The sequence below is a fragment of the Microcebus murinus genome, chromosome 25, assembly GCF_040939455.1.
Source record: "Microcebus murinus isolate Inina chromosome 25, M.murinus_Inina_mat1.0, whole genome shotgun sequence".
NCBI classification, from domain to species: Eukaryota; Metazoa; Chordata; class Mammalia; order Primates; family Cheirogaleidae; genus Microcebus; species Microcebus murinus.
In genome coordinates, this window is record NC_134128.1 from 360,917 (window position 1) to 380,453 (window position 19,537).

Here is a 19,537-nt window from a genome sequence, read left to right on the forward strand (position 1 = left end):
TTCAACACAACTATAAGTTGGATTTATTTCAGCTTTGCAACACTGTTTCATTATTCAAAAATCAATTAATGTAACCCATCACATCAATAGATTAAAGAAGAAAAATTATATGATCAATAAGAAATGCAGAAATATTTGGAAAATCTAAATGCCCATTTATGATAAAAACTCTCAGCAAACTAAGAATAGTAAGGAGCTTTCTCAACTTGACAAAGAATATCTACAATGAACCAACAGGTAACATCTTACTTAATCATGAGAAAACAGATATTTTTCCCCTAAGACCAGTAATCAAAGACATCACTCATCACCATTCCTATTAAACACTGTACTGTAAGTCCTAACTAATGCAGTTAGACAAGAAAAGGAAATAAAAGGTATACAAAATTAGGGGGAAAAAGAAAGGAAATGAAATTGTCTTTGTTCAGTAACAAAAAAATCTAATAGGCAATTTCAGCAAGGTTGCCAGACACAAAGTTAATATCCAAAAGTCAATTGCTGTCTTATATACCAGCAAAAACAAGTGAAATTTCAAATTAAAAACAGAATACCATTTACATTAAAAGGTGAAATAGTTATAAATCTAATAAGAGACATAAAAAACTAAAATATTCTTATAAAATAAATTATATGTATGTATATATATATATATATATATATATATATATATATATATATAATCTAAATGAGCCAATATTCCATGTTCATGGGTAGGACAACTTAATACTGTTAAGATGTCGGTTTTTTCCAACTTGATTCAATGCAGACCCAATAAAATTTCAACAAGCTATATTGTGGATATCAACAAACAGATACTAAAATTTGTATGTAAAGGCAAAAGACCGAGAATAGTCAACACAACCTCAAAGGAAAACAAAATCAGAGAATTAACACTACTCAACCTCCAGACTTCCTATAAACCTACAGAAGGAAGACAGTGTGCTATTGGTGAAAGAACAGACAGATATATCAAATGAAACAGAATAGAGATATATAGATCCACACAAATATAGTCAATGATTTTTGAGAAAAGAACAAAGGCAATTCAATAGAAAAAGGAGTATTTTCAACAAGTGGTGTTGGAATAACTAGATATCTATGATAAAAATTAATCTAGACACAGACCTTACACCTTACCAAAAATTAACTCAAAATGGATCACAGACCTAAATGTATTAATAAAATGCAAAACTATAAAACGCCTAGAACATAGGAAGAAGTCTAGGTGACCTCAAGTTTGGTTGTAGCATTTTAGATACACCAAAAGCACAATCCATGAATTAAAAATTGATAAGTTGTACTTAATTAAAATTTTAAAAAATATGCTCTACAAAAGACATTGTTAAGAGAATGAAAACACAAGTCACAGGCAGGGAGGAAATATTTGAAAAACACATATTTGATACTATAAGAAAACAAATAACCCCATTACAACATAGGCCAATGAGCTGAAGAAGTACCTCACTACAGAAGCCATACAGATGGCAACATGAAAATATATTTCATTAGGGAATTGCACATTAAATCAAAAATGAGATACCACAATACAGACCTATTAGAATGGCTAAAATCCTAAGCACTAAAAATGCCACATGCTGGCAGAGAGCACATGAGTTGAGAAACTCATTGCTGGTGGGAATGCAAAACACTACAGCCACTCTGAAGACAGTCTGGCAGTTGCTTATAAAGTTAAATATAGTCTTACCATATGATCTGGCACTTGTACTCCTTAGTATTTACCTAACTGTGCGGAAAACATACATTCCTGCAAAAGTTATGCAGCATCCAACAGATGCTAAGTTGTTATGAATCTAAACTAATTAATAAAACTGGTGGTTTTCCTTGTGGTTTAGGAACATGATGAGAAAATTACTGAAATCATATAGGCACTATGAAGCTCTGTCTACACTTTTTATAAAAGATTATGTAAATACTTATCACAAGAAAGCATACATAGCCATACTAATATCAAACAAAATAAACATTAAAGCAAAAAAACATTTTTAGAGATGAAGAGCTTACTTTTACAGAGACAATGACTCAGTTTTCAAGGTAAATATAACAAGTATAAATTTATATACATCAAATAACATAGTTTCAAATATATTATAAACCAATCTGACAGAACTACCATGAGACATAGAGCAATAGATAAGCACAGTGGGAGAATTTAATATACATCTCTTAGTAACATGGAATAAACAGCGAAAACTGTACAGAAAGTAACTGTACAGCACAATAAACATATTTGATCTAATAGATGTATACAAAAGACATGATTGATTCAATATTCACAAACCTAAGAACAAATTTCTTCAGCTTACTCCAATTAAAATCAATGAGTTTGAAGAAACTCTTGATTTCCCTCTGTATTTCCTCCTTGACCCAATAGTTATTCAACAATAGACTGTTTAATTTCCATGACTCTGTCAGGTGGTATTTCTGTTGGAATTGAATTCTAATTTTATACCACTATTATCAGAGAAGATATGTGGTATAATTTCTATTTTTTGAATTTGTTGAGGTCTGATTTGTGGCCAAGGATGTGATCAATTTTGGAGAATGTTCCATGAGTTGATGACAAGAATGTATATTCGGCTTCATTTGGGTGGAATGTTCTGTAGAAGTCTGTCAGACCCTCTTGTTCTAGAGTTCTGGTTCAGTCCATTATTTATTTGCTTATTTTCTGTTTGGAAGATCTGTCCACTTCATTCAGCAGGGTGTAGAAGTCCCCTGCTACTATAGCGTTATTGTTTATCATGCTATTTAGATCAGACAAGGTTTGCTTTATGTAACTGGGTGCTCCTGAGTTTGGTGCTTAAATATTAAGAATTGTTAATTCTTGTTGGAACTTCCCTTTCATCATTATAAAGTGGCCATCTTTTTCTTTTCTACTTTTGCCATTTTAAACCTTATGTTATCTGAAAATAGTATAGCTACCCCTGCTTTCTTTTGTCTTCCATTTGCCTGGATGACTGTTTTCCATCCCTTGACCTTGAGCCTGAAGGCATCTTTGGGGATTAGATGCATTTCCTATAGACAGCAGATGCTAGACTTGTGGATCTTAATCCACTCTGACACTCTATGTCTCTTCAGAGGACAGTTTAAGCCATTCACGTTTATTGAGAGAATTGAAATTTGAGGTAGATTTCCATTCATATTGTTGGGTGAAATCCTGTTGTTTTGTTTTACTTCTTGAGCCACCATGAATTGGAACTAAATGATAACAAAGACACTAGTTATCCAAACCTGTGGGATACAGCAAAAGCACAGATGAGAGGAAAACTAATAGCATTAAATGCTCACATCCAAAAAACAAAAAGTTCAAAAATCGACAATTTAATAAACAATCTCAAGGAATTGCAAAAAGAAAAGCAAATCAGTTCCAAACCTAGCAGAAGAAAAGAAATAAGTAAGATGAAAGCAGAACTAAATGAAATTGAGAACAAGAGAATTATATGGAAAATCAACAACACCAAAAGCTGGTTTTTGGAAAAGATAAACAAAATTGACACCCGTCTTGGAAGACTGACAAGATTTCAAAGGGAAAGGACTCTAATGAACTCAATTAGAAATGTAAAAGGAGAGGTTACAACAGACACCATGGAAATACAAAAATTTATTTTCGATTACCATAAAAACCTATATGTGGGGGTGGATCAAGATGGCGGACGAGAAACACTGCCAGACAGAGTGTCTCTGCAGAAAAGACAGATTCTAGCAAAAATTAGAAAAAAGAAGCAAGAAGACGAGCATATAGCGGAAGATGGCCGGAAGGAGGGGTACCAGAGACCCCGGGAGACTCCACGGGAGGAGGCTGCGGAGGAGAACTGAAGGCTAAGACCAACGGAGCAGCCCGGAGACCAGCAGCAAGGGTAGGTGGATTTGCTATTTCCCCTACCCTGCATTTGGGACTGCTGGTGGGCTCCACAGCGGGTGGAGAGACCTGCGGAAGCCAGCCCAGAGACAGCCGCTGCCAGCCAGCAGTGAGCCTGTAGCAGACATGGCACCGGGTTCCCAACTTCCTCCAGGCACCTCCGTGTGCACAGACCCGAGCCACGCGGCAGGTGCCATATTGCCTCCTCTTCCCCCCTCCGCCGACCTTACCTGTGGCTGCCCAGAGAGACAATACAGCCACCAGCCAGAGGCACCTCCAGGGAACGGGACCTTCCCTTTTGGGACCCTACAGCTGACTCAGGGGAACTCAGACTGTGAGCTCCCTACCCGCCAGCTCTCCCAGGTGCTGCAGGCACGATGTTCCCAGGAGAACGATGCCGAAACAGAGGCTGAGAGACATAGACCCAGCTTGGGCTCCCTGTGGGTGAATAGGGACCGGAAATCCTCTCCCTGGTGGGGATACAGTTTGAATTCTGGGACCCAGAGGTCGGACCTGCAGACCAGATCCCCTACACCGAGGGCTACCATTGCCCTGCGCACAGAAGGGTTATACGTGAACAGCCTACTGAGGTGTGTGTGCCTCCAGGGGCGGATCAACATCCTAGAGGGCAACCCTCCTCCCAGGAGGAGGCCGTGCGCCAAGCCTAGGTGGCGTTCCTGTGCAGGGAACCTCCCCGCCGGCATCACAGTCCGGGGAGGCCTGCTGGCTTGTGGTCTGGCCTGCTGGCAGAGATCCAGGAGTAGCTGTGGAGTTGGGGAGGGTGGAAAGAAGTGATGCCCGCTCCAGACTGCGGGTCTCAGACAGCCCCACCCCAACACGCAGACTTTCTGGGTGAGTGGGACCATTCTAGCCCCTCTCTGACAGCTTTTCCTAGAAGCAGAGAATAGAACTTTGACCCCTGCTAACTGCTTGAGGACAGGCTTACCAAACCCAGCTCCACCCAGAACAAGAGCTGATAACAGGACACAAAAGCAACAGCATAGCCTGTTCATCCAAGCATACGCCACCTACTGACAGGGACAGCATCTTGCACAGCCTTTCCACAGCACTCACTGACTCAATATACAGGGAGTGGTCCAATCTCACCCACAGACACTACCTAACGCCTCAGAAACTAAATAAGGTGTGTGAATACCCAAACAATAACCTAAAGGAAATAAACAACAACTGATCGACATAGGAAGAAATCAGCGAAATAACTCAGGAAATATGAAGAACCAAACGGAAAACACACCCCCAAAGAGGAGCACCAGCTCCCTAGAAACGGACACCAACCAAAATCAGGCAACCAATATGACAGAGGAGGAATTTTGTATGTGGATCATAAGAACACTCACCGAGCTGCAACAACAACTAAATAACCAACACAAAGAAACCACAAAAAGCCTCCAGGACCTGGAAAAAGAGATAGACACAATAAAGAAAGGTTTAACCGAACTCCTGGAAATGAAGAATCAATTCAAGGAACTACAAAATACAGTGGAAAGTCTCAAGAACAGGGTAGATCAAACAGAAGAAAGAATCTCAGAGCTTGAAGATAACACCCTCCAATTAAATGAATCAATCACAGAAATAGAGCAGAGAAACAAGAGAAAAGAGCAAAGCATACAAGAGCTGTGGGATTATGTGAAGAAACCTAATATGAGGGTCATAGGGTTATCAGAAGGGGAAGAAGACAACACTCAAGGGTTGGACAGGCTGTTTGAAGTTATAATTGAGGAAAATTTCCCAGGCCTTGCTCAAAATCTTGATATACAAGACAATGAGGGTCATTATATAATGGTGAAGGGCACAGTTCAAAAAGAAGAGATAAAAATTTTAAACATATGCATCCAACTTAGGTGCACCCAGATTCATACAGCTAAGCACATGGATTAATAGCAACTCCATAATCGCCAGAGATTTCAACACTCCACTGACGGCACGAGACAGATCCTCCAAACAGAAAATTAATAAAGAAATAATGGACTTAAACAAAACTTTAGAACAATTGAGTCTGACTGACATTTACAGAACATTCTACCCAAAATCCACTAAATATACGTTCTTCTCATCAGCTCACGGGACATTCTCTAAGATTGACCATATCCTAGGACACAAAGAAAATCTCAAGAAATTTAAAAAAATAGAAATCATACCATGTACCTTCTCAGATCACAGTGGAATAAAAGTAGAAATCAACCCTAACAGAAACTCACATTTCTACACAAAAACGTGGAAATTTAACAACCTCCTACTAAATGATTACTTCATCAATGAAGAAATCAAGACGGAAATAAAAAAATTCTATGAAGAAAACGACAATGGAGAGACAAGTTATCAACTCCTCTGGGACACAGCTAAAGCAGTTCTGAGAGGAAAATTTATCTCCATAAATGCCTATAACCAAAAGACAAAAAGATCACTAGTAGACAATCTAATGAAACGACTCAAAGAGCTGGAAAAAGAAGAACAGACCAACCCCAAACCCAGCAGAAGAAGTGAAATCAACAAGATCAAATCAGAACTAAACGAAATTGAAAACAGGGAAGCTATTCAGGAGATTAATAAAACAAAAAGTTGGTTCTTTGAAAAAATAAACAAAATTGACACACCATTGGCTAAGCTAACGAAAAGCAGAAAAGAGAAATCTCTAATAAGCTGCATCAGGAATAAAAAAGGAGATATCACAACTGATCCCAAAGAGATACAAGGTACAATTTCTGAATACTACAAAAATCTTTATGCACACAAACTGGAAAATGTGGAGGAAATGGACAAATTTCTAGAAACACACAGCCTCCCTGGGCTCAGCCAGGAAGAAATAGATTCCCTGAACAGACCAATCTCAACAGCTGAAATAGAAACAGCAATTAAAAATCTCCCTAAAAAGAAAAGTCCCGGTCCAGATGGCTTCACACCCGAATTTTACCACACTTACAAAGAAGAACTAGTACCTATCTTGCAGAAACTATTCCACAACATCGAGAAGAACGGAAACCTCCCCAACACCTTTTATGAAGCGAATATTACTCTGATACCAAAACCAGGAAAGGATGCAACAAAAAAAGAAAACTACAGACCAATATCCCTAATGAATATAGATGCAAAAATTTTCAACAAAATCTTAGCTAACCGAATCCAGACACTTATCAAAAAAATAATCCACCACGACCAAGTGAGCTTCATCCCAGGGATGCAGGGATGGTTCAACATACGTAAATCTATAAATGCAAATCACCACATAAACAGAAGCAAAAACAAAGACCACATGATTCTTTCAATAGATGCAGAAAAAGATTTTGACAAAATTTAACACACTTTCATGATATGAACACTTAAGAAAATAGGCATAGAAGGGACATACCTAAAAATGATACAAGCCATATATGACAGACCTATAGCCAACATCATACTGAATGGGGAAAAATTGAAATCATTCCCACTAAGAACTGGAACCTGACAAGGCTGCCCACTATCTCCACTTCTGTTCAACATAGTGCTGGAAGTCTTGGCTACAGCAATCAGACAGGAAAATGGAATCAAAGGTATCCAAATAGGGGCAGAAGAGATCAAACTTTCACTGTTTGCTGATGAAATGATATTGTATCTAGAAAACCCCAATGATTCAACCAAGAAACTCCTGGAACTGATCAATGAATTTAGTAAAGTCTCAGGATACAAAATAAATACACAGAAATCAGAGGCATTCATATACACCAACAACAATCTAATTGAGAACCAAATCAAAGACTCAATTCCCTTCACAATAGCAACAAAGAAATTAAAGTACCTAGGAATATACTTAACCAAGGAGGTAAAAGACCTCTACAGGAAGAACTATGAAACACTGAGGAAGGAAATAGCAGAGGATGTAAACAGATGGAAATCCATACCATGCTCGTGGATCGGCAGACTCAATATCATCAAAATGTCTATACTACCCAAACTGATGTAGGGATTCAATGCAATACCTATTAAAATCCCATCAGCATTCTTCACAGATATAGAAAAAATAATTTTACACTTCGTATGGAACCAAAGAAGACCCCGTATATCAAGAGCAATTCTAGGCAACAAAAACAAAATGGGAGGCATTAATATGCCAGATATCAAATTATACTACAAAGCTGTAGTAATTAAAACACTATGGTATTGGCACAAAAATAGGAATATTGACCAGTGGAACAGATGTGAGAATCCTGATATAAAACCATCCTCATATAGCCATCTAATCTTTGACAAAGCAGACAAAAACATACACTGGGGAAAAGAATCCCTTTTCAATAAATGGTGCTGGGAAAACTGGATAGCCACGTGTAGAAGGCTAAAACAGGACCCACACCTTTCACCTCTCACAAAAACCAACTCAGGCTGGATAACAGACTTAAACCTAAGGTATGAAACTATTAGAACTCTAGAGGAAAAAGTTGGAAACACTCTCCTAGACATCGGCCTGGACAAAGAGTTTATGAAGAAGTCCCCAAAGGCAATCACAGCAGCAACAAAAATAAATAAATGGGACATGATCAAACTACAAGGCTTCTGCACAGCCAAAGAAATAGTCATGAAAGTAAACAGACAACCTACAGAATGGGAGAAAATTTTTGCATCCTATGCATCCGATAAGGGACTGATAACTAGAATATACTTAGAACTCACGAAAATCAGGAAGAAAAAATCAAATAACCCCATTAAAAAGTGGGCAAAGGACTTGAACAGAAACTTTTCCAAAGAAGACAGAAGAATGGCCAACAAACATATGAAAAAATGCTCAACATCTCTAATCATCAGGGAAATGCAAATCAAAACCACAATGAGATATCACTTAACCCCAGTGAGAATGGCCTTCATCAAAAAATCTCCAAACAATAAATGCTGGCGTGGATGCGGAGAGAGAGGAACACTCCTACACTGCTGGTGGGACTGCAAACTAGTTCAACCGCTGTGGAAAGCAATATTGAGATACCTTAAAGCGATACAAGTGAATCTACCATTTGATCCAGCAATCCCATTGCTGGGCATCTACCCAAATGATCCAGTGACACTCTACAAAAAAGACACCTGCACTCGAATGTTTATAGCAGCACAATTCATAATGTAAGGCTGTGGAAACAGCCCAAGTGCCCATCAATCCAAGAATGGATTAATAAAATGTGGTATATGTATACCATGGAGTACTATTCAGCTCTAAGAAACAATGGTGACATAGCACATCTTATATTTTCCTGGTTATAGCTGGAACCCATACTATTAAGTGAAGTATCCCAAGAATTGAAAAACAAGCACCACATATGCTCACCAGCAAATTGGTATTAAGTGAACAGCACCTAAGTGGACACATAGGTACTACAGTAATAGGGTATTGGGCAGGTGGGAGGGGGGAGGGGGGCTGGTATATACATACATAAAGAGTGAGATGCACCATCTGGGGGATGGTCATGATGGAGACTCAGACTTGTGTGGGGGGGAATGGGCATTTATTGAAACCTTAAAATCTGTACACCTATAATATGCCGAAATAAAAAAAAAAACCTATATGCACAAAAACTACATAATGAGGAAGAAATGGACAAATTCCTGGAAACATATAACCTCCCTAAGTTCACCCAGGAGGTAACAGAATTTCTGAATAGACCAATCTCAAGTTCAGAAATTAGAACAGCAATTAAAACCTCCCAAAGGGGAAAAGTCCCAGACCAGATACTTCAGAGTTTTACCATCATACAAAGAACTCATATCTATACTATAGAGATTATTCCACAATATTGAGAAAGATGGTATCCTTCCTAACTCATTCTACGAAGCCAATATCACCTTGATACCAAAGCCAGGAAAGGACACAACAGAAAAAATAAAACTAGAGACCAATATCCCTCATGAATATAGACGCAAAAATCCTCAACAAAATTTTACAAAATTGAATTCAGCAGCATATCAAAAAAATAATTCATTATGACCAAGTTGACTTTATTCCAGAGATGCAAGGCTGGTTCAACATACACAAAGCTATAAATGCAATTTGCCTCATAAATACAAGCAAGAGCAAACACCATATGATTCTCTCAATAGATTCAGAAAAAGCATTTGACAAAGTCCAGCACACCTTTACAATAAAAACTCTTAACAAAATAGGCATAGATGAGCCATACATTAAAATTGTAAAGTCCATTTGTGATAAACCCATGGCCAATATCATACTGAATGGGGAAAAATTGAAACTATTCCCACTTTGAACCGGAAACAGACAAGGTTACCCACTATCTCCACTTCTATTCAACATAGTGTTCGAAGTCCTTGCTAGAGCAATTAGACAAGAGAGCAGAATTAAGAGCATCCAAATAGGGGCAGATGAGATCAAACTCTCACTCTTTGCCAATGATATGATATTGTATCTAGAAAACCCCAAGGATTCAACCAAGAGACTCCTAGAATGATAAATGAATTCAGTAAAGTCTCAGGATACAAAATCAACACACACAAATCAGAGGCATTCATATACATCAGTAACACGCTGAAATTCAAATCAAAAATGCAATACCTTTTACAATAGCCTCAAAGAAAATTAAATATCTAGGAATATATTTAATGAAAGATGAGAGAGACATATACAGGGAGAACTACAAAACACTAATAAAATAAATCGTAGAAGATGTAAACATATGGAAAAATCTACCTTGCTCATGGATTGGTAGAATCAATACTGTTAAAATGTCTGTACTACCTAAAGTCATCTACAGAATTAATGCAATCTCTATCAAAGTACCATCATCATTCTTTACAGATCTAGAAAAAATAATTATACACTTTGTATGTAACCAGAGAAGACCTTGTATAGCAAAAACAATCTTAAGTAAAAGAGAACAAACTGGGAGGTATCAGTCTGCCAGACTTTAAGTTGTACTACAAAGCAATAATAATTAAAACATTGTGTTACTGGCACAAGAACAGAGACACAGACCTTTGGAACAGTACTGAGATTCCAGAGATGAAACCATCCGCATATGATAATCTAATCTTTGACAAAACAGACAAAAATATACACTGGGGAAAAGAATCTCTTTTCAATAAATGGTGCTGGGAGAACTGGATAGCTACATGCAGAAGATCCCTACCTATCACCTCTCACAAAAGTCAATTCAGGATGGATAACAGACTTAAACCTAAGGCATGAAACCTTAAGAATTCTAGAAGAAGATGTTGGAATGACCCATTCAGACATTGGCCTGGGCAAAGAATTTTTGAAGAAGACACTGAAAACAATCACAGTGGTAACAAAAATAAATAAATGGGATCTGATCAAATTAAAAATTTGCACAGCCAAGGAAACTATCATTAGAGCGAATACACAGCCTACACAATGGGAAAAAATATTTGCTCTTTACACATCCAATAAAGGGCTGGTAAGAAGAATCTATCTAGAACTTAAAAAAATCAACAACAACAAAAAATCAAATAACTCCATCAATAAATGGGCAATAGAAATGAACAGAAACTTTTCAAAAGAAGACAGAATAATGGCCAGCAAACATATAAAAAAAATGCTCAACATCTCTAATTAGAGAAATGCAAATCTAAAACCACAGTGAGATTATCACCTAACCCTGGTGAGATTGGCTTCTATCAAAATATCCGTAAACAACAAATGCTGGCGAGGATGTGGAGAGATAGGAACACTCTTACACTGCTGGTGGGACTGCAAATTAGTACAACCTCTGTGGAAAACAATTTGGAGATACCTCAAAGAGCTAAAAATAGAAATACCATTTGATCCAGCAATAGCATTATTAGGCATCTACCCAAAAGAGCAAAAGACACTCTGTAATACAGACATCTGCACCTGAATGTTTATGGAAGCACAATTCACTATTGGAAAGATGTGGAAACAACCCAAGTGCCCATCAATTCATGAGTGGATTATTAACATTTGGTATATGTATAAAATGGAATATTACTCAATTACAAGAAACGACAGTGATCTAGCATCTCTTATGTTTTCCTGGGTAGAACTTGAGCTCATTATCTGAAGTGAGGTATCACAAGATCTGTAGAATGGGCTCCACGTGTACTCGCCATCAAATTGGCACTGACTGATCAACACTATGGTGCTCACATGGTAGTAATATACTCCAGGGATCAGGGGGTTGGGGGGGTAAACTCACAACTAATAGATGCAGTGAGCATTGTAGAGGGGAAGGGCATGGTATAATCCTCGCTTGGGTGAGGCAAAGACATAAATTGTAACCAAAATGTTTGTACCCTCATAATATCCTTAAATAATAATAAAAAAACTTAAGAGCACTATATAAAAAACTTTTGCATAAAATAAAAATAAATCAATGATATTAAAAATTATCATACTACTCAGTGTTTCCATTTTGATACCTCTAAGTTTTTTAGTTTGAGATTGGCTTTTTGACAATGCAACTTTATTATCAGGTAAAATATTTTCATCTAATACCTCTTCCACTTTCTGATCTATAAGAAAGATGCTTTTAATCCATTAAAGAAATGAATTTATTGAAAAATCTCTGTAGAACCATACATGCCAATTATCCAGAAATATTTCCTCTCATGTTTTAATAATTGTAATTAAATGCCACATTGATGAGACAATGAATTGGAGACTGAGTATGTGTAGTGTATAAATGTGGGAGTATTTTTCAAGAGAATAGTTCTCTAAGGTATTCACATTTTGTAATTAAGTCAAATATTTTTTACAAAAGATATGGATAAGAAAGTGATAAATAAAACATTAAAAATAAATTTTGATATTCAAAAACAGGTCAGGAAAGAAAGACAGAAAACATAAGTGATGGCATATTAGCCTGAAAAATATTAGTACTTAAAATTAAGTTTAAATGCATTAAGTGTTATATTTAAAAATGCAAGGAGTCCCAAATTGGATTTAAAAATAACCAACTATAATATATTTTATTTTAAAGATATACAGCTAAGTAATAAAACAAAAAGGTTACAAGTAAAATTATGCAAACATTATGTAAATACTCATGTAAAGAAAAAGATGTTATGTTAATATCTAACAAAATAGACTAAAGGGAAAAAAAATTACTACCAAATGTGTCATAAAGAGTTTTAGTGCTCTAAAAATACATAATTACTTCTGTCAAGCATGGTGGTTCATACTTGTTATCCCAGCAGTTTGAGAGGCTGAGGCAGGAAGATTGCTTGAGGTCAGAAATTCAATACCAACCCAGGGAACACAGTGAGATCCTGCCCCTACAAAAAAATTTTAAAAGTTTTCTGGGTATGATGATGCATGCCTGTATCCCTAATTACTCAGGAGGCTGAGGTGGTAGGATCACTTGAGCTCAGGAGTTCGAGGTTATAGTGAGACCACTGGGCCACTGCGCTCCAGTCTGGGTGACAGAGCAAGACCCTGTCTCAAAAAACAAACACAAAAACATGTAATAATTTTAAATCTATAGGTATGTAATTAAAATCTTTAAAAACATAAAATGAAAAATGATATAACTACAAAGAGTTACAGAGAAATAAGTAATCACAGTAGAATTTAAAATACCTTTCTCACAAATGATAGAATAAATAGAGAACCTCAATGAAGTTAAGAACACATTAACAATATGAACAACCTAATGGAGAAAATACATACATACAAATACACATAAACACAAACACATGTGCTGTATGTATATATATATATGTATACATAATATATATTAAAATCACATTCATAATTGATTGAATATATATTCATGAACTGAGAGAAATTTAATTAAAAATCATTACATAGTATTCTTTTTTTTTTTTTTTTTTTTTTTTTTTGAGACAGAGTCTCACTTTGTTGCCCAGGCTAGAGTGAGTGCCGTGGCGTCAGCCTAGCTCACAGCAACCTCAAACTCCTGGGCTCGAGTGATCCTTCTGCCTCAGCCTCCCGGGTAGCTGGGACTACAGGCATGCACCACCATGCCCGGCTAATTTTTTTTTATATATATATCAGTTGGCCAATTAATTTCTTTGTATTTATAGTAGAGACGGGGTCTCACTCTTGCTCAGGCTGGTTTTGAACTCCTGACCTTGAGCAATCCGCCCGCCTCGGCCTCCCAAGAGCTAGGATTACAGGCGTGAGCCACAGCGCCCGGCCAGTATTCTTAATTATTATACTTACTACTAAGCCCCATTTTTCTGACAGTACCAAGTTTCTTAATTTGAGATGGGTTTTGGGGGGGGCTTTGTTTTTACACTTGATCTTAGCCAAAAGGCCAAAAAGCGATAGGGGGCTTTGTTTTTGATTTTTTGTTTTGAGACAGAGTCTCATTCTGTCGGCCCTAGGTAGGGTGCAGTGGGATCATCGTAGCTCACTGCAATCTCAAATTCCTGGGCTCAAGTGATCCTCCTGCCTCAGTCTCCAAATAGTTGGGATCATGGGTATGTGTAACCACATCTGGCTAATGTTTTCTATTTTTGGTAGAGATGGAATCTTGTTCTTTCTCAGGCTGGTCTTGAACGCCTGAGCTCAAGTGACCCTCCCACCTCAGCCTCCCAGAGTGCTAAGATTACAGACGTGAGCCACTGCACCTAACCGAGATTGGATTTTTGAGATTAAAACTTTATCTCCACATGAAAGATTTCATCTGATATTTCATACATTTCTAAGCTATAAGAGAGGCTTTTAATCCAATAAAAAGTGAAACAACTTTATTGTGAAGCCTCTGGATAATTAATGTACACAAAAACCACTCAAAATTCCCTGTCAGTTCTATAAAAATTTAAGCTAATCAATACAATTTAAGTAAATGACACACAAAAAACTTCTGATGCATTTTCAAAATGGACCATGAAGGTAAGTGTAAAAATCATCATAGTACTTTTCCTGAAAGTATGTGGAGGCACTCTTGTTACTTCATACATACACTTAGAATGAAGATTATTATTCTTTAATGAAGATTATAATTCTGTAATTGAAAGATTATTATTTAGTTGAAATTAGACTTTACTGTACTAAGGGTATTTACATTAAAAAAACTTCTTATTTAATTGATTGAAAAACTAAACTGATTTTAAAAATAATAATTCCAAAATAAGGAAAGAAAAGAAATTTTTAAAAGCCTAGATCAGATAAAAAAATAAAAAACATCCCAAAATCAAATATTTAAATCCAATTACATCAATAAGTATAATTGTAAATGGGTTATGTATTCTAGGAACAAAGATAGTCACATTGCATTTATAAATAATTTATTTATATAAGAAATTATAAGAATACAGAAAGATGCAAATAGGTAAAAAAAAGATACCATGCAAATACTAACCAAAATAACTCTGCTATAGTTATGTCAATGTCAGACAAAATAGACTTTTAGTCAAAAGACCTTACTGAAGATTAAGATGGTACCTTTTATAAAAAGAAAACATTGAGTCATAAGGAAAATCTAACTTTTTATTTTTAAACACCTAATAACATAGACAGTATAAGGAAAATGGACAGAAATACAAGAAGAAATAGGTAATTCCACAATCATAGAACAATTCAATATATATCTCTCAATAATTGATAGAACAATCAAAATTCAAGGAAATCAAGAAACGAGAAATATAAATGACATAATAAAAAATTGACTTAATGGATGTCTGTAAAGCTATAACAGGATACATATTCATGAACTAAATTCTGCTTAATCAAAATTCAATTAATGTAATTTACATAATTTGATAATATTCATTATTATATTTACTATTGAATCTTTTCTTCCTAGCAGCTCCAGTTGTAGGCAGAAATTTTCATCTGATACCTCATCTTTTTCTGGATTACAGAAAGAAAGGCTCTTAAAAGCACTAGAGAACCAAATTCTGTGGTGGAACCTCTAGATTTACTAAGTATGTTAATTACTCAACAGTATTTTATCTTATTTATTAGTGATACAAGCCAATCATCATCTAGTTAAAATATAAATATCATATACATATATTTTTCACTTGTGCATATAAAAGCAGTCTTGTAACTTTTAGATACACAGAGGCATTGAATATATTTAATTTACAAGTAACAAAATTACTTTATTTCTTTATTATAAATATTATTATAAATACTTCTATATTTAAAATTATTCTTTAGTTTCCTTATTGAATTTGTACTTAAGAATAAAGTTTAAAATTTTTGATGTTAAATACGGCTAAGGAAAAATGTATAATGAGGAAAAATAAGGAAAGCCGAAAGAGAAATATATCCAGTAGAAAAAATAGGTGTAGCCAAGGAAATGGTGTAATTACACCTAAAATATCAATAATTAGGTTTATATGATTATGAGAAATAATTAAAGAAAAACATCAGACTAAATTTAAGAGTTTATATAAGTTTCTTACAAGACAAATAGTAAAATAATAAACAAATAGGAAAATTAAAATAATAGGATAATAAATGTTTCATGCAAATACCAACCAGAAGAAGCCATATTAATAGCCAATAAGGAGGTTATTAAGGGAAATAAATAAAGACTCCAAAAAATTACAAAGTAGGTCTCTTCATTAGGATAAAATGCTCTGCCCTTGAAAAATATAAATTTTAAGTTTATATTGCCATAAATAAGAAAGCATTGTAAGACATAAACCAAAAACTGACAAAAATACAAGAAAAAACAGGAAAACTCACAAAGTGGGTGATTTTTAACACAAGTAACTCTCAATGATTATAAAAGTAACAGATAAATCATCAAGAAATATCTAAAAGTATTATGGAAATAATTAACAATAGAAGCATATGGTTGAAGACAAATTCATAAACCAAAACCAAAGTTTTCCAGAATTTAGTAAAATATAATTTTTAAGATTATCATTACTTACTATTGACACTCTCATTTCTAATAGCTCGAATTTTGTTAGTCTGAGATTGGCTTCTTGATAATAAAACTTTCTCCTCAGGCAATAGATGTTGAAGTGATACATTCTTTTGGGGTGTTTCTAAAGGAAATGCTAAATAGAAAAAACAGATGTGCAATGGAACTTCTGTATATGTCAAGTAATCAGCAAACTTTCTACCCACAGAAGTGAAATGAAAAAAATCATGTGAATGGTTTTCATGAGGGTGTGTGAAGATAGTGTTTTTACTTAGCAATTATTGACTATGCAAATACCGAACAAAAGGTATCAATACTTTTGATTTTGTTCTCTAGTTATATTATTCTATTCACACTTTAGGTCAAAGTAAAATTTCCATAAAATATGTGCTCAAGTACACATTTATAAATCAAAGAAAAAGATCTTATGAGTTTAACTTAAAGTTTTCTATAATTAGTATACTTACTATTGCGCCTTCCTTCTCCAGAAATTATTTGTTTCTCTTCTATCACTTGGAGTTTTGATGTTGAATCATAATGCACAAACATAAGATTTTCATCTGGTACTACAAAATGAGCTACATAAAGAGATGCATTTAGTCCACTGAAATAAAAATAATCTGTGAAATCTTCAGATTTAAAATTAATAACAAGTATATGGCAGCATTTTCTCTCATTTTTATAAACTTATAATCAAATCAGCATAATGTTAGATCTGACATCAAGATGGTAAAAATAGTTGTAATGGCTGTTGTGGAAGTTAAGTCATTATTTCATAAATATTCTGAGGAATCAAATATATTTTATATTAGACTACATGATTTATGGGTAATAAACTGTGGGTTAATTAGACTATATATACATGATATATAATAATTTATACATTAGGTTAATACATAACCATAGACCAAACAGTAAAAATGCGTAAGTACAAGGTCATTCATTACACTATTATTTGTAATTGCAAAATATTCAACACCATCAAAATTTTCAAGCATAGGAGATTGGTTGAATGAACTGATATGTGTACCATAAACAATAGTATAGCATCAGTTATGGTATAAAATGATGTGTATATGTGTGTGTATGTGTATGAATGTGTACACATGAACACATATATAGCATATAGGTATATGACACAGTATGAAGAACTCTATAGATAGTGAAATGTTCCCCTCCCATCTGTGCTAATATATCCTACCCTTCCTTGCCCAATGTCATTTCATGGGAAAACTGAAACATTGACCTAGAGTCAGTGACCTTTTGTGCTCAGACTCTTGTTGTCACAGTAAGTGCTTAAAGGCTTAATTGCTACTTTCAATTTGTCTTAATTGTGCTCATTGTCTTAACTGACCACCTTCACACCTGGCAGCTTTCTTGGTGATCAATGGCTGTGAGCAGGGTGGTCAATTAAGCACAATGCCCTTCTGGAAAAGCAGAAAGCACGAAGATCCCCGGGACATTGTGCGAGATGCTGAAGTTCATGGGGCCTCTTGGGGATACTAGAAGAGCATCTGCGGAAGTCTGAGGGTCCCATGGGCCACTTTGCTGGTCATATCAATGGGTCCCCAGAAGTGCTGGCCAACACCAGGGGGCACTCCTGCAGAGCACTAGCAGATTATTTACATAAGATTTTTGGCTCTGAGAGATATCAATGGTCCTTCTCTTTAGCCCCAGACTCCCTGGCCAAGACACCTGGTGGGTCAAATTAGAGATCCAACAGAGGAACTCTGAAAAAGGTATGAAGCAAATCCTTGGTTGCTGCTATTGTCCTCTGCTGATGGGACTTAAAGTTTTCAGAGACCCCGTGAGCTAAGTTGCGCCCAATGACTGCTGTTAGTTCTAAACCAATACCAGGTGATGACAGACAGCCTACTACTCAGCAAAGTATGGAGACTCGTGGCTTTATTAAAAGAAATTTAAAAAAATATGGAACTAAAAGCCTTCTGAGATCACTGCACCTTAACAGCAAACCAAAGGCACCTTAGAGACTTGGGTAGTTTGCCTCCAGGACATAGGATATATTCTTGTTAAACGTAGTGGTACTTTATAGGGTGTGTCACTGTAGTACTTCTCCTTCAGAGTGTCATGACACAGAAGCTTTGCTTAAGGAGGAGAAAGAAAAGAGGTATGAGGTACAAACTTAAAGGCCCTCTCATTCCATTCCTCACCTCAGTATTATTTGGGCTCTGACAGCTTTGGCCCACCCGTGATGAACCCACCACTCTTATTTGGACCACTCTTGCAGAAGCAGCCCTGTGAACTGTGCTGGTGGTCTCTTGGTTCTACAATGATGTATAACAACAGTTGATGACATGGTTAATTAGACCATGATTTCTAGGTTCAGATTTCTAGGTTCATTCATGCCATTCCTGCTGGTTTTCCAGCTCAATCAAACTTACTCATAAGGTCATGTCATATGTTCTGTAGCAAATCTGAAATTTAACTGGCAAATTTTCAGGCATAGAAAAAGCAGCTGCTACCTAGGTAGTGAAGACTGATCATCAGGAAAAGTGATGTAAAACGGTAATCATGTGCTCTTCTCCTGAATGATGCTTCTAGAAATGATCTCTGGGCCCGGTTACTCAACAATGGTTTATAAAAGAAGAGGTTGGTGGGCTCTCCCACAGATGTACATATGGGCAAATAGTTGGCCATGGGTGCCCCCAAAGCCAGGCCAGCTAGAGTCTGCAGATTGGGGATCTTGTCATTCATAAAGTGTTGTATCCTCTGCACCTGTGTGAATTTGGAGGTAAATTGGTGAGTGGCTCCAATTTTTACTGAGGCTTCTTAGCTTTCAACAGTGAATAAAATCAAGGGTCAAGCCAGGTCCCGAATTCCCCAG

The 19,537-nt window shown here is 36.0% G+C and overlaps 1 protein-coding gene across 9 annotated transcripts in view; it reads right to left on the reverse strand.

Annotated features, from left to right (window-relative positions):
- LOC105881716 (coiled-coil domain-containing protein 7-like) overlaps positions 1-19,537 on the reverse strand; it is a 162,720-nt gene that overhangs the window by 111,779 nt on the left and 31,404 nt on the right. For 8 of the 9 annotated variants that reach the window (XM_075997578.1, XM_075997576.1, XM_075997573.1 and 5 more), the window contains exons 4-5: positions 17,160-17,270; positions 16,700-16,828 (exon numbers count right to left, since the gene is read on the reverse strand). In XM_075997578.1, coding sequence (XP_075853693.1) covers positions 16,700-16,828; positions 17,160-17,270 — 240 coding nt within the window. The remainder of the gene's footprint in view (positions 1-16,699; positions 16,829-17,159; positions 17,271-19,537) is intronic. The other variant, XM_075997574.1, reaches the window with a different exon arrangement.